General features: G+C 45.7%; 1 protein-coding gene across 1 annotated transcript in view; it reads right to left on the bottom strand.

The window, feature by feature from the left end:
* The window catches only part of EXOC3L4 (exocyst complex component 3 like 4), a 123,887-nt gene that overhangs the window by 33,890 nt on the left and 73,402 nt on the right, over positions 1 to 16,595 (bottom strand). Inside the window, exons 5-9 of the mRNA XM_056851258.1 lie at positions 14,520 to 14,708; positions 10,803 to 11,454; positions 6,831 to 6,948; positions 3,219 to 3,344; positions 2,059 to 2,159 (exon numbers count right to left, since the gene is read on the bottom strand). Of these exons, the coding sequence (XP_056707236.1) occupies positions 2,059 to 2,159; positions 3,219 to 3,344; positions 6,831 to 6,948; positions 10,803 to 11,454; positions 14,520 to 14,708 (1,186 nt within the window). The remainder of the gene's footprint in view (positions 1 to 2,058; positions 2,160 to 3,218; positions 3,345 to 6,830; positions 6,949 to 10,802; positions 11,455 to 14,519; positions 14,709 to 16,595) is intronic.

Genomic DNA, 16,595 nt, shown 5'->3' on the forward strand with positions numbered 1-16,595 from the left:
TACTATGCCTTGCTATGCTGTTTTTAAAGGTCTGGGAATCAGGAAGGAAAGGATTGTTCGTTGCTCTGGTTCCTGGATGAGCAGCAAGGTGGCTCAGTGTTAGAGCATCTGCTTGGCATGCAGAAGGTCCCAGGTTCAATCCCTGGCATCTCCAGTTAAAGGGACTAGGCAGTTAGGTGATGTGAAAGACCCCTGCCTGAGGCCCCAGAGAGCCGCTGCCTGTCTGAGTAGACAATTCTGACTTTGATGGACCAAGGGTCTGATTCAGTATAAGGCAGCTTCATGTGTTCATGTTTTCACCACCTGTGGCCACCACCTCATTCCCGCTCATTCCAGAGTCAGCCATGATTGGTGGGAAGGGTTTTACCTAATCTTGTCTCACCTCTTTTGACCAGCTATTGAAATGTAGACTAACCATGGGCACAATATCTGGTTACAGACTGGCACTGGTAGACTGGTATCCCAGCTGGGTCTCTCCTCCCTATTAAAGATGCCTACTGCTCTTTTGCCATGGAGGTGATGGCATCTCTTGCTCTTTCTTGGGGTGTAGGATGGATTTAATCATAGAGCTGGAAGGGGCCTCAAGGGTCATCTAGTTAACCCCCCTCCCAGAACAAAGCAGAGGACCCCCCTTGCAGAGAAACTGAAGCAATCGGATACCAATCTAATATGGTTTACCAAGTGATTCCCTTGGGACCCCAGGTAGTCTAAAGAAAATCAGAGATGTCACTCATAAAATGTTTTAGATCCACCTCTTCTGTGGCTTGTGATGGTCTCCAAGATTACCGGTAATTGTCGTTTGTGCCAAATTCACACAAAGCCATAAACGAGGTGATTCTTGAATGTTGCTCCCCACATCTAGTACATTTCTTCTCCAGAAGTTCACTAATTTCTTTGAACATCTTCCCCAAGGTGTGAATTCTTTTTATCTGGGCAAGAATTAAGTGGCCAGGAATAAAAGCAGGTTTGAGTATTTGATTTTAGCATTGTAGGTTGTTAAATTTGTGCACTTGTGTTCTTATTTTTAAAATTCCATTTTCATAATTTTAGTCTAGCCTATCATTGAGGAAAGGCAGTAAATGAATGGATGTTGTTTCAGTCAGACTTGATTCCTACAGGACCGAGCTGAAGATGGGCGGGACCAGACAAGGTGAAGGAGGAGAGCAAGACAGTAGCCCAGATTAGCAGCCCTCTGATTACCCAGGTTGCAAACACCACGGTTGATCCAGATGCTTTTACAGAGATCAGAGCTTGTCATATGATTTTCTCTGACCTATTAATGCTCAAGGCTCTTCCGATTGGTCTGGTTGGAAATCTTGCAGTTCCTCTTCTTTGGTCTGTGTTTGAACCCGTGCCTGTCAAACTGCAGAATTGGGACCCACTGCATGAGCAGGTTAGGGTTGCCAGCTCCGGGTTGAGAAATACCTGGAGATTTGGGGGAGGGGGTAGAGCCTGAGGAGGGTGAGGTTTGGAGAGGGGAGGAACTTCAATGCCATAGAGTCCAATTGCCAGAGTGGCCATTTTCTTCAGGGAAACTGATCTCTGTTGCCTGGGGTTATGACTCTTATGGGAACAGCATGAGCCAAATGGACAACAGAGTTCCTTCCCAACTGAGCAACCCAGCTGAGTAATTTTCAGGTTTGTGAAGCAACCATGATATGAGTCCACATGATTCCCAACAGGGCCATAGCCCTGGGTAGGATGGCCAGCTCTGGGTTGGAAATTACCTGGAGATTTGGGGGGGGGGAGCCTGAGGAGGGTGGGATTTGGGGAGGACAGGGACTTCAGTGGGGTATAATGTCATACAGCCCACCTTCCAAAGCAGCCATTTTATCCAGGTGAACGGATCTCTCTGTCGCCTGGAGCTCAGTTGTCATAGGAGGAGATCTCCAGCTACCACTTGGAGGTTGGCAGCCCTAGCGTAGGTCCTGACTATTATTTTGACACCCCCATTTAGGAGGCTACCCTCCACCCCCACGGCACAACCAACTTTAGACTCAGAGACACAGCTCTTCATACCATGTCTAGTTTTGATCTATGAAATGAAGCAGACGTTACCGGGGCACGAATTCTGTCACTTCTTTTAAACTGATTTCCAGCGTCGCCGCTTCCAGGCTGTTGCAGATGTTGCCAGATGCCTTCATATGTTGTGCAACCATCTAGACAAAAGGGGAAGGGAGTTTAGCACAAACCTAGAAAAACGGCTTTGTTGAATGTGTGGCAATAGTACTGGTTGGCTTGAGTACAACAACTCGGCACCATTCTCTGTATGACAGCCCTTCAAGTACTTCATTTTCTTCGCTAACACATGTTACACAGCCCATGTAAGATGACCACTCCCATACATATGTAAAAGGAGCAGAAATTTATGTGTGAAACAAGTCGAGCCACTGCTAAAAGCTATTTTAATACCATTCAGAATCAGTTCTTGCTTTGTTTCTTCCCTCCTTCCTCCATCTTTGGACTTATTTGCTTCTTCCTTCCTTCTCAATTTTCCCACTCGTTTGGCTCAAGAAGTTATTTATGTACTCTTGCTGAATTACCCTGTAAAATTCCCACCACATCTGCTATTCCAATTCATATTTGACTCCCTGGTGGTTGAAAACATATCATACTCTTACGGGGGGTGGGGGGGTGGGAATTACTCATGAAAGAGGGACAAATAACCACACACATCATACGTTAAATTTTTCTTTCCCCCTCCCCAGTTTCTTTTGCGGTATTATTTAATTGAAATGACTCGGCCCAGTGAAAATTGTAAAAATGAAACTCTCTTGGTTTCATTATTTTGCATTCCCTAAAGCTAGTGTGAACTTTTGTTTCTTCCTTACTGTTTAAATGTGGGTGGGTGTCATTCTGGCTGTACAATCTTTCTCTTTCTCTCTCTCTGGCTGCCATAGGCCTAGAAGAAAATTCCCTCCCCCCCATTAAGTGGCTTTTCTAATAAACCTGTTCTCCCCACCCCAATTTCAAAAGAACTCGGAAAATCACTTGCCTATTATGTCTGTGACACGATTGACAGCAGGCTTAATTTGTAGCTAGGAAGCGAATGGAGGCAGCGTTAAAAGTTGTAATAAGCCACATTTGCTAATACGTTCTACGAGGACGTGACTAACATGAATTAGCACAGTAGGCAACACCTACATACCAGAAGGTAATCTTCTAGTTTCCTTGGAATCAAAGAAAAGGCATGCGCTATGCACAATCTAAGCAAATACCATTTGAATATGAAAGGACAGCAATGAGCTGGGTTGGCTTTGCAGAGCTTTCGCATCTTCTTCCCAATCCCACTTTCTCTCGGCCAGCAGCGCCAGAATATTGTCCAAGCATATCTTTGTTTTCTCCTGTAAACGGATAAAGGCATGCAATTCAACATCATTGGCTGCAGATTAGCTAGTTCCTTGTTCTACTTCTTGATTGCATTCCAGCAGAATGGTTTTCAAAATTGTATTCCAGTGACCCCTCGGGTTCCCCCAAACTCTTATCAGGGCTTCCTCAATGCGGTCAGTAATAGGAGGCATCTTGGTCACCGCTACCAATCTTCCCCTGCCATCCACAGGCGCAGGAGAATATTGAGCATGTTCTAGGGGCCATGCACTTGGTTCACAAGGGTCAACAATGATATCCAACAGGCTCAGTTCACATGCATCATAGAATCATAGAGTTGGAAAAGTCATCTAGTCCAACCCCCTGCACAATGCAAGACATTCACAACTCCCTCCTCCCCACACCCCCAGTGACCCCTACTCCATGCCAAGAAGATGGGCAATTTGGCCTGGAGGGAAAATTACTTCCTAACCCCAAGGTGGCGATCAGCACTACCCTGACCATGTAAGAAAGGGCCACGAGAGCCAAACACTGATGCAAACCTTATGCACCATGGCATCTGCTGACACCTTTCCAGGGGCCCGCCAAATGTTTTTAGAAAGTGGTTGGGGCCAGGTGGGGCTTCTGCTCTGTAAGGCTTCAGATGCCATTGCAGCATGAAGATCTTCACTGTGTAGGGTTGCCAACTGCCAGGTGGTGGCTGGAGAGCTCCTGGAATTACAACTAGTCTCCAGACGACAGAGATCAGTTCCCCTAGAGAAAATGGCTGCTTTGGAAGGTGTACCATATGGCAGTATACCCTGCTGAGGACCCTCCCCTCCCCATACCCTGCCCTGAGCTAGATAAACCAATGGTATGACTTGGTATTGTAATGCCCAGATATAAGGGCTGGTATAAAATACTATGTACTCATATGCACACACATGGAAGCTTTGGGGAAGTTGGCATCCGGGAGCCATGAACCAACAAATCATGCTCTCTGTGCCTGGTACGGCCTTTCACCAGTAGAGAGCTCTGAATTACCTTCATCCTTAGGAATGTGTTTTCTACTTCCAAGATCACAAGACCTAGCACTTGCTTAGAGACGCCTTCGGGCAATATCTAAAGGCTATGCTAATTAGAGTGGAGTAGACACCTAATGTGCATTGGTGCTTTTGTGTATCAATCTGCTTGTCAGCAGCCATGGGCCTGCCCAATGCGAATGCGTAAATGATACTAAGCTTCCTTTGTTTCTCTGGTGAGTAACTCTGCATCTTATTTGTGGGTTATTTCACCCCAGGTCTGTGTTAGCTAAATAAAGAACTTGCTTTTAACCTCCTCCTAGTTGTCTTTATTGGACTCTATAAGACAACCAGGCACTTCAGTATAAGCCAACTTCATAAGTTCCCAAGGACTTCTGTGTCACCTGAGATCTTTTGCATAACATCCTAATGTAATTCAAGTTCTTTTAATACCATTTCCATGACATGGGTTGCCAGGCCCCTCTTCGCCCCCGGCAGGAGGCTTTTGGGGCGGAGCTTGTGGAGGGCAGGGTTTGGGGAGGGACTTCAATGCCATAGAGTCCAATGGCCAAAGCGGCCATTTTCTCCAGGGGAACTGATCTCTAGCGGCCGGAGATCAGTTGTAATAGCAGGAGAGCTCCAGCTAGTACCTGGAGGTTGGCAACCCTATCCATAACTGAGAGCCAAACTAGACGCCACAGTGCCGTTGCCTGGTTGGAACTGCAAACAGCATTCCTGAGAACCACCCTGGCCCTCCAGAAACGATTCCCTCTGCTCCACCTCACATTCAGAAGAGCACAAGCAAGACATTTGATTAGAACAGGCATGTGCCTTGTAGCCCCCAAGGGCACCTTGCCCAGGTTCACGGGGACCCAGGAATTTTGTAGTACTAGTCCCCTCTGCCTCTACCTCTATCTCTTTGCAGCCCTAAAACCAGTAGCTTTTACTTTCTCAAATAGAGACTGCAATTTTTTCTCTACTTCATTTTCCCCCCCAGAAGGCGTTGGTGCATTAACATTGGAAAAATTACAGCCACACCACCTACTCCTGGGGTCCCCAAAGTTTTGAACTTGTGGGCACCTTTGGAATTCTGACAGTTTGGTGGGGGCAACCACAAAATGGCTGCCACTCAAGGTGTAAAGTAAAGGTCCCCTGTGTAAGCACCGGGTCATTCCTGACCCATGGGGTGACATCACATCCTGATGTTTACTAGGCAGACTTTGTTTATGGGTGGTTTGCCAGTGCCTTCCCCAGTCATCTTCCCTTTACCCCCAGCAAGCTGGGTCCTCATTTTACCGACCTCAGAGGGATGGAAGGCTGAGTCAACCTTGAGCCGGCTACCTGAAACCGACTTCCGTCGGGATCGAACTCAGGTCGTGAGCAGAGCTTTTGACTGCAGTACTGCATCTTACCACTTTGCACCGTGGGGCTCTTGCTACCCAAGGTGTAGCCAACTACAAATGGTCAAAGAGTGAACTTATAGATATATAACTTTAATAGTAACTCCTCAACATTTCAGGCAGATGCTCTGTTTAACGGGATGCCTTTTCATCTGCACAGCCAATCAGAAGCCCTACTGGACAAAACCCGCACCTGGCCTTGGCCACTATCAAAATGCACCTGGTGGGCACCAGAAAAAGTGATGGCAGGTGCAGCGGTTCTCATAGGCATGGCCTTGATTTAATCTAATTATCAGAGCAATCCCAAGAAGAGTTATACCCTTCTAAACCCACTAGCCTCAATGGATTTCGAAGGCAGTAACTCTGTTTAGGATTGTACTTGCAGTCTGAAATAAATGCTGGATAAGAGGTTTTTCTTTATATGGTTGCCAGCCAGTGTCTGGCAACTGACAGGAATCCAGCAGGGCAGGGACATGTGGATGCCATTGGATGACAATGTGACATCCTTTGCAGGGAAAACTCTGATCTCCAGGCCTCACCTGGAGGTTGGCAACCCTAATTTGCACATGTAGAAAGTGCAGTCAAGTCACAGTTGACTTATGGTGACTCCGTATGGTTTTCAAGGCAAGAGACATTCAGAGGTGGTTTGCCATTGCCTGCCTCTGCTTGTCACTCTGGACTTCTTTGGTGGTCTCCCATCCACATACTAACCAGGGCTGACCCTGCTAAGCTTCCAAGATCTGACAAGTTCGGGCTAGCCTGAGCTATCTAGATCAGGGCAATTTGCACAGAAGAAGAGAAACAGAATGGATTGTGATGGGACAGTGATCTTCACTCAGAATACATTTTGGAGCCCTTGTTGAGATGCACAATCTGGAAATGGATCAGGGATTGGTGATCCACAGAAACAAAAGGTAGAGAACATCTTGCCCAAATAAATGTATTTCCTGTGGGGGCAATTACATTTTAAAGGGATTTATTTAAGGGCATCCCTATAGCTCAAAGCAATAGGCTATGGAATGGAAACAGTAATGGTTAATATGAGAATTGGTGGTACTTTTGATACACGACCAAAAATTGGAAAACTGAATCTAAGTATTACCTTTAGAGAATCAATATAATCGTTTTTCAATTTAGCCAAAGCTTCTGGCGTTAACAAGCTGGGCAGGTCTTCAGTTTTTATGTCTGGTTTGAGATCCGGATGTCCTAAGAACTCTTCACTGAAAATAAATCAATAAATTATGTTCTTTTATGTATGCACATGAGGGTTCAGCCACTGGCAACCCTTGAACTACCTGGTGAACCCAGCTAGGGGCGTATGCCACCATAACGGGTCATAGCAATGACAGCAATGAAAGCTGGGGTTATAACACTTCACCCAGTTTAACCCAGCTGGTCCAAATCTTTCTCTTTTTATTCTTCCCTTCCCATCACCCAACTGGGGAAAAAACACATCTCCACCTTCAGCATCATTCTCTAAAAATGGTGGCAGTAGGAACCCCTGCATTCTTTCCAAATAAGTGACCTGGGATGAGGGTGGGGGGCAGAATGAACCTCTTAAAAGTGCTGAGGACTAGATTGCCCCCATCCCATTTTGCTTTTCGGTGATATGCAAAGGTTGATGTATAGCTGGAAAACCCTGTTGTTGGAAGAATGTAGGGTAGAGAGCCAGCGTACTGTAGTGGTTAAGAGTGGTTGTTTGGAGTGGTGGACTCTGATCTGGAGAACCGGGTTTGATTCCCCACTCCTCCACATGAGCGGTGGAGGCTAATCCGGTGAACTGGATTTGTTTCCCCACTCCTACACATGAAGCCAGCTGGGTGACCTTGAGCCAGTCACACTCTCTCAGCCCCACCTACCTCACAGGGCTTCTGTTGTGGGGAAGGGAAGGTGATTGTAAGCCGGTTTGAATCTTCCTTAAGTGGTAAACAAAGTCAGCATATAAAAACCAACATCTCCTCTTCCTCTTCTTCTTCTTCTTCCCCTGTATCTTGCCCTCAGTCATGTATATACACCCTGTTGCCTACACACATAAAACTGGGAGGGAATCCACCATGGGGGACTGATTTGTCAAGGCAATTTATAAAAGTGCATATTAATTTGTTTGCTGGAGCGATAAGAGCATATTATTTTTACAAGTTCATAACCGGGGCACACATTCAATTTGAAAAAGACTGTTTATTTGTATTCAATTCAGATTTCTTCTTAACAGGGTTATTTTTAAAATAGATACTGTAGATGTTTTTTAAAAAAGAATTTGAACTTTACATTTTTTTTGAAAAACCATTTACTTTAAACCAATTTGGGACTTGCAGCTAGCTGCTGTAGGCCTTTTATGCAAGGATTGTTCCCATTGTGGTCACCCCCTGACTATTTCAGGGCTTCATTTTAATTATGCATGTATTTTCCGATCTTCAGAAGTCGTCTCACTCTCCCCTTGCATTCCCCCTGCGTTTTGTGGATGCTGTTTTACCCCAAGTTTAAATTACGCCTCGACCCCAAATCGAAATACAGTCTTGTGCATACTTGTCACTTCAGGTTTTTCTCCCCAAGCCCATTCTCGCTTCTCCCTCCCACGTGTCTGTCCCTCTTATCCAATCTCTCCTTTTGAAGCCATTTGCAAGTGCACTAGTGAGAGAATAATGCTGGAATACCATGAGGCTGCTTATTTGGTCAGTTTCACAGCAAGTGTAGGTCAGTTTCAGATCGAACAGTTGAGAGAAGGCTAATAATCACAAACAACCTATGTGGGCCTGGTTTCAATTTAGTTTTTAACTGCATCCAGTTAATCACACAGTTGCATTAAATCAAGGTTTCACGGGATGTCTGAATTGAGCCAGAGTATGAATTCTTCTTCATACAGAAGAAGGGTGTCAAGAGAAGAAGAAGAAGAAGAGTTGGTTTTTATATGCCGACTTCCTCTACCACTTAAGGAAGAATCAAACTGGCTTACAATCACCTTCCCCTCCCCATAACAGACACCTTGTGAGATAGGTGAGGCTGAGAGAGTTCGGAGAGAACTGTGACAAACCCAAGGTCACCCAGCAGGCTTCATGTGGCAGAGTGGGGAATCAAACCCGGTTCACCAGATTAGCATCCGCTGCTCAGGTGGAGGAGTGTGGAATCAAACCCGGTTCTCTCCATTAGAATCCACCGCTCCAAACCACCGCTCTTAACCACTACACCACGCTGGCTATATGTGGCTACATGTGGTTTCCCCCCACATGTAGACAATGGTTCTTTTCAATGTGCAAGATGGGGGAACATTTAAGCCCACAGTTCTCTTTCACTCCCCCAACAAGATGAAGCAGTATGGTTCAGGTATGTCCTTTGTGAGCGTGAACCAGGCCTACAAGTTTCATGTATTGAAGAAAACGTGCACCCTGCTTTTTCATTTTAAAAAATGCCTCAAATATGTGATTTTTTCCCCCTCCGAGGGCTTCGGTTTCTTGCTCGTTGCCAGTCCACGCCGCTTCAGTGATACCTGCCTGAGATGACTGGCGGGACGGCCATCGTTTCAACCCGCACGGCAACTTCATAACAGAATTGGAGTGAAACATGAGGCTGGGTCGCCTACTTCTAATCTGGCCTGCCAATATTTCCTAGCAGATGCTGCGCTTTGCTAAATGTCTCTGTGTTGTGTGTGTGTGTGTGTGTGTCAGGGGGAGGAGGGAGGAAAGCTTGGTTGGCAATTGAAGTATTTAACAGCACGTCAGCACAGGAGGAAATGGAGAATTGACTTGGCAGTCGAATCAACCGGCACTATCAATGGGGTTCTTATCTGCAGGGGTTCCCCCCTCCCAGCTCTTGCCCTTTCTGAAAAGGATGCATTCTGCTGGCAACGCAGGAGTATCGCTTGCCTAATTTCACATAGGAAACCAAAGATAAAACTGCCTTCCGAACTTCCTTCTTGTGGCTCACTAATGCCAAATAATTCTTTGGAAATGATTCAGTTCTTTGAGAGAATAAGCCCAAAGAAATCTGCATCAGGGCAACCCAAAGTTTAGACAATTCCTCTAATTTCTTCTGCATGTTTTACTATTTTGTAGATGCCCTCGACAGTGACAAGTATGGGCTAACAAGCCAGATCGAGCAATATGAAGACTTGTCCTCTGAATCTCATGTCAGATCATGCATATTTTCCAAGCAATTCTGTACTATCTTAGGGACTAGAAACTTGCTTTTGGGGAAAAAATAAAAGCAGAGTTTTTCAGAAAGCTACATTTTGTGGCCAGTGCTACATTCTGCAGGCTTGCTGTACTTCCACAGAATAACATCATCTACAACTTTACTAGGATTTGGCAGACCAAGCCTGGCATCTGGTGGGAGGGCTGGAGGCAGGAACATGGGGTGCGTGTGACATCGGTGACATCATTACATCACTTCTGGGTACAACCAAGAGTTGAGAAAAGGTAGCTCTAGGAATCACCAGAAAGTCTATGGTAAAACCATAGACTTTCTGGTGATTCCTAGAGCTGCCCTATGCCACTTTTGGGTTTTACCCAGAAGTGCTTTAGTGACATCAGAGACAGCGCTTTAATTTTTTTTTCTCCCATAGCCACTCAGAGCAGCAGCAGACAATGGGAACTGACAGCTAGGATTGCCAGGTCCCTCTTCCCTACAGGCAGGAGGTTTGGGGGGAAGACTGAGGAGGGCAGAGTTTGGGGAGGGACTTCAATGCCCTAGAGTCCAATTGCCAAAGCGGCCATTTTCTCCAGGTGAACTGATCTCTATTGGCTGGAGATCCGTTGTAATAGCAGGAGATCTCCAGCTAATACCTGGAGGTTACAACCCAAGAAGCAGCACAAGAACCCAATATTTAAACTACAAAATGTATTCATGCGTATATTGTTATTTAACAATACATTTGAAATCGGTATAAGTATTCCATTTGTTTTGTAGTTTAAATATTGGGTTCTTGTGCTGCTTCTTGGGTTGTGACACACACTTTGCAGCACTGGTGTTTCTCTTCATTCTTTCAATACCTGGAGGTTGGCAACCCTGTTGCCAGCACAAGGTCTTCCGCCATAGAAGGCCTAGCAAGCCCTCTCCTTTCTGATAACAAGAAACTTACCTGTGATAAACGTTACTGATCCAATTGAGTAATGCGCAGAGCTCACTCAGTGTCAGGCTGTTATCTTCCAGGAAGCCACACAAGTGCACAGAGAGGGCCTCGTGGAAAGCCTCCACGTACATACCACATACATTATAATCCGGTGGATAGCATTTCTGCACGTGAAGCTTGACTTTTAACAGATCTTCTCTTATGGCAGTTCTGAGAAACCCTAAATGCACGGAGAGCCAAGACTCGTCATCGTCCTTCAAGGACACCGGCACCTTGCCAACCCTTCCCTTCACACTTTGACTGACAGCTGCCTTCCAGAGCTCTCTCCAGTTTCTGGCTGAGCCCAGGGCCACTGCCCCACAGGAGACAGTTGAGGCCTCAGGGTGAGCTTTCTCTTCCTTTTCAATTAAAGTCGGCAGAGAAGTCAGTGCCTTTTCATCAAGGCTGGGAAGATCCAGCGTTTCTTGCACAATTTGCCAGATGACCTTCGAAACGTGATCATATAACAAGCCAATGTCCTTAGCCTTCACTCTGTATTCCTTGGGGTTATCTTCATATTTCTTGGCATCTCTTTCAGCCAGAAGCTCCATTTCAAAATCCTTTATGTATTCGAAGGCCTCCAACAATTGCCTTGTCTGAATAAGTGTGTTTATTTCCATGACTAAGGCGGGGGGGGGGGGGAAGGAGGGGAGAGAAAAGCAGAGTGAAAAGGGGTCGTGACAAGTTAACCCTCTCTCTACAGGGTGGTTTGCAATAGTTCTTTGGAGGAGCATGGGCAGCAAACATTTGGACTTTCCCCATTTTGACATGGTTTATCATTCCACGTTTTTATATTCCCTGGAAAGGAACTCACATAGGAGGGCCTATACACTGGCCAGATGTGCAGCCCTACCATCTGCCATATTAGAAGGGAGATTTAAGAAGATCCCAAGGGTGGAGAGACTTTGTCCGTGTAACACAAGGGAGCTGGAAACCACTGAGCATGCATTTTTTAGATGTCCCCTCTACAAGTCAGCCCGCTTCAATATTATTGACCCTTTGATTAAGAAAATGGGCTCTGGTGATGCGGGCGAATAGACCAAAAGGTTTTTGCTGGGAAACAGCTCACCAATCACCACCCAGGTTGCAAAATACTGTGCAGTAGCAGTGAAGCTGCGTCGCCTTAATGTACTTCCTTAATCTGTGAAAATGTAAAATTGGGTGATTCCTAATTTTGTTGGCCTTGGTTGTAAAAATCTACTCTGTATGGTCAGTTTCTGTTTTACCTGTTTTATCTGGCATATTAGCCGCAAATAACATTTATTTATTTATTTATTATTCCACACTCCTCTATGAGAAGCATTCCAAAGAGTTTTTGTTACAAAGCCAGAATGACATAGTTAGTTTGGTTCAAGGCAGCCTTGGAAGCCTAACCAACCCCATTCATAACGTGCCACAAGGTACCCTACTGTCTTCTGCTCTCATTTGCAGGGCCCTGAAATGCTACACTCTCAATGTGATGTCTAGTTTGCTTCCTTTCCTGCTATCTCTGAATTCCTTTGCATGAACTTAGGTCCAATTAGAGACCTCCAGATGTGTATGTAGCGGGTAAAAGCGGCTGACTCTAATCGGGAGAACCAGGTTTGATTCCCCATTCCTCCACATGAGCAGCAGACTAATCTGGTGAACCGGGTTGGTTTCCCCATCCCACACATGAAGCCTGCTGGGTGACTTTGGGCTAGTCAGTTCTCTTAGAGCTCTCTCAGCCTCACCCACCTCACAAGGTGTCTGTTGTGGGGAGAGGAAGGGAAGGCGATTGTAAGCCACTTTGAGACTCCTTAAAGGTAAAGAAAAGTGGGGTATAAAAACCACCTCTTCTTCTATTTCAGGTTCAGATACAATCACATAGCCCTTGACTTCCTTGTTCTTTTCCCAAATCCACAATCTGGGCATCATATTGATACAGCTTCTTGAGCTGCCATGAAATTATAGTTTGGGAATGTTCTGCCTTACAGGTCCAACATAAAACCCTTTGTCAAGTTGTCTCTCTGTGTGTCGTCAAGTCACAGCTGACTTATGGCGACCCCATAGGGTTTTCAGGGCAAGAGACATTGTGAGGTGGCTTGCTATTGCCTGCCTCTGAGCGACTGGCCAAAATCACCCAGCAGGCATCTTGTGGAGGAGTGGGGAATTGAACCCGGCTCTCCATATTACAGTCCGCTGCTCTTAACCACTGCACCACGCTGGATCTCCAAGTTGTACACAGGGCATAATATTTTCTAAAAGCTCAGTTTACCTCAGAAAACTTCCCAGTTTCACCTCAGAAGATGGATTTCTTCCTATCAAAGAAATGGTCAGAATTCCCTCACCAACTATTTTTAATTTGTTGAATACCTACACTGTAAGTTTTATCTTATTATTATTATTAGTAGTAGTAGTAGGAGGAGGAGGAGGAGGAGGAAGAGGAGGGGTGGTGGTGGTGGTAATATTATTTATATAATAATAAAATTATATTAAAAACAACAACAATAACCCTTACTAGTCATATTCCACCTTTCCCATAACCAAATCATGGCTGTATTTGTTTGTAAGCCAGTGACTCTCCTGGTTTCTGCACCTCTTACTTTTCTTATGGAAAAAAGGAAGGACAATAGACGATTTCCCCCTTAAAGCGGCTGACCTCAATGAATTGTCCCATTTCCTTTTCAAAGCACAAACCAAAGCAAACAGGTAAAACGAAAGTAAGTAAATCCTGAACGCAAACAGAGTGGATACTTGAGAAGATAGCGTTTCTGGCAATTCCTAGATCTACCCGCGTCACTTGCCATTTTTTTACTGGAAGTGAGGTGGTGCAGCAGCCAGCGTTGCGGCCCTGCCAAATCTCTGCCCACAGTCCTCCCGCCAGTTACCTGGCACTGCCTGGCAATCCTAGTTGGGATAGGGTTACCAGGTCCCTCTTCACCACCAGCGGGAGGTTTTTTTGGGCGGAGCCTGAGGAAGGCAGGGGAGGGGGAGGGGAGGGACTTCAATGCCATAGAGTCCAATTGCCAAAGCGGCCATTTTCTCCAGGGGAACTGATTTATATCGGCTGGAGATCAGTTGTAATATCAGGAGATCTCCAGCTAGTACCTGGAGGCTGGCAACCCCACTGTGCAGATTTCTAAAAATGTCAATGCAGCATAAAGACCTTCACTGTGTAGGGTTGCCAACTGCCAGGTGGTGGCTGGAGAGCTCCTGGAATTACAACTGGTCTCCAAAGGACAGAGATCAGTTCCTGTGGAGAAAATGGCTGCTTTGGAAGGTGTACCGTATGGCAGTATACCCTGCTGAGGTCCCTCCCCTCCCCAAACCCTGCCCTGAGCTAGATAAACCAATGGTATGACTTGGTATAAGGCAACTTCATAAGTTCCCAAAGACATCTGTGTCACTTGAGATCTTCTGCATAAGATAACATCCTAATCTAATTCAAGTTCGTTTAATACCCTTTTCAAAGCTGAGAGCCAAACTAATTGCCACAGTGACGTTGCCTGGTTGGAACTGCTATCAGTGTTCCTGAGAACCACCATGGCCCTCCAGAAACGATTCCCTCTGCTCCACCTCACATTCAGAAGAGCAACTCTAAGTTGGGAGCTTGGCCACATATGGAAGGAACTGCATAACAATTTCCAGGCCCAGATACCCAGCTTTGCATTCCCAAGAAAAACAGCAGTAACCCGGCAAAGGTGTAGCAGCATCCTCCCTTCTTACCAGACAGTGGTTCTTTTGTAATACAATTGTCTTCAAGCGTCCCACTTTCCTCTGAATGACTTCTGCTTTCTTTGTGGACACGACCTTCTATCCATTTGGTTGCAAACCGTTTGCTGGATCTGAGGATTCTGGGCTCTTTCGTTGATATCTCTTTAAAGGATTGCGAGATCCTTCTGCTGAAGCTCTGAACTGTGGCGAGAGGTTTGCTGGGGCTTGCAGTCTCCTTTTCCCCTTGGCTAGTCAAAGGTGGAGGATTTAACTGGGCCACACAATAGCAGTCTTCACTCTTCGTGGATTTATCTGGAGATCCTGCAGGGCCTTATGATAGAAAGGTTTACAACAGTATGAGTGGTATGGATACAGATATTTCCCTCTCCTTATAAAAGGGTATGAGAGCCAGTGTGGTGTAGTGGTTAAGGTGTCAGACTAGGACCTGGGAAACCCAGGTTCAAATTCCGGCTCTGCCATGGAAACTTGCTGGATGACCTTGGGCCGGTCACATACAAGTACTTGGATGGGAGACCTCCAAGGAATACCAGGTGTGCGAGGCGGCGGCAGGCAATGGCAAACCACCTTTGAACGTCTCCTGCCTTGAAAACTCTATGGGGTCTCTATAAGTCAGCTGTGAGTTGACGGCAAAAAATATATGTATTAAAAAATAACAGGGTCACCCAGGGAAATTAATCAGCTGGCTGTAGGTATGAAATCAACAGAAGTTAGTATTAATTCAGACACATTATACATTTGTGGAATTCTCTGATTAGATTGGTTCTTGTAGGTTATCCGGGCTGTGTGACCGTGGTCTTGGTATTTTCTTTCCTGACGTTGCGAAATGTCAAGAAAGAAAATACCAAGACCACGGTCACACAGCCCAGATAACCTACAAGAACCAATGAACTCTGACCGTGAACGCCTTCGACAATATCTCTGATTAGAGTTGGCTGCTTCAGGTTGGGAAATACCTGGAGATTTTGGGGGTGGAGCCTGAGGAGGGTGGGGTTTGGGGAGGGGAGGGGCTTCAATGGGGTATAATGCCATAGAGTCCCCCTTCCACAGCAGCCATTTTCTCAAGGTGAAATGAACTCTTTGCCTGGAGATCAGTTGTAATAGCAGGAGACCTCCACCTGGAGGTTGGCAACCCTATCACTGATACTGAATGCGGCGGGGTGTGTGTGTGGTAACCACAAGACTGGGGCCATTTCAGGCAAGGCACTGGGAGGTCCATGCACAGCACTCCCTAAAATTGGTCGATGGAAATAGCAGCTGCATGGGACCCCCATTCAGTTCAGGAGTGTGGGACGTAGGGTTGCCAGGTCCCTATTTGCCACCAGTGGTAGTTTTTTTGGGTGGAGCCTGAGGAGGGCAGGGTTTGGAAGGGGAGGGAATTCAATGCCTTGGAGTCCAATTGCCAAAGCGCCGATTTTCTCCAGATGAACTGATATCTCTTGACTGGAGATCAGTTGTAATAGCAGGAGATCTCCTGCTAGTGCCTGGAGGCTTATATATCCGACAATATACACTATATAGGTACTGGTAACGATATTCATGGGAGCGGCTTGTTTTCTCCAGCCCAGATGGGAACAACTTGAATTGGACCAAATAGGACTCTAGTTCAGATGTTCTCCTTTGGTATAGTAGGGTGAATATAACCCCTTTGGTATATATATTTTCTTTCTACTAAGGTTTTTGTTTATTATGTACAGAATGGGGCTTATTTAATTCTTGTTATTTATTGTTTATACACATTCAGTGCATTAAAATAGTTCAATAGTAGCCTTTATATTATTAATTGTCTCAGTATTATTTTAGCCGATTATAGGCTTTTTTGAACTTTGAAAAATTATATGTGTATGTTTTATTATTACTGAGCATGAGTGCCTGGAGGTTGGCAACCTTAGTGGGACAGGGCAATGGCAAACCACCTCTGAATATCTCTCGCCTTGAAAACCCTATGGGGTAGCCATAAGTCAGCTGTAACTTTACGGCATTTCCCACCACATCTTTTTAAAAAACCGTGGTCAATCAACGGCTATCAGCTATGAAACATCTGTGTTCAGAGGCAATGTCTCTCTGAAT

This window comes from Euleptes europaea, chromosome 6, assembly GCF_029931775.1.
Source record: "Euleptes europaea isolate rEulEur1 chromosome 6, rEulEur1.hap1, whole genome shotgun sequence".
In the NCBI taxonomy this organism is placed as follows: domain Eukaryota; kingdom Metazoa; phylum Chordata; class Lepidosauria; order Squamata; family Sphaerodactylidae; genus Euleptes; species Euleptes europaea.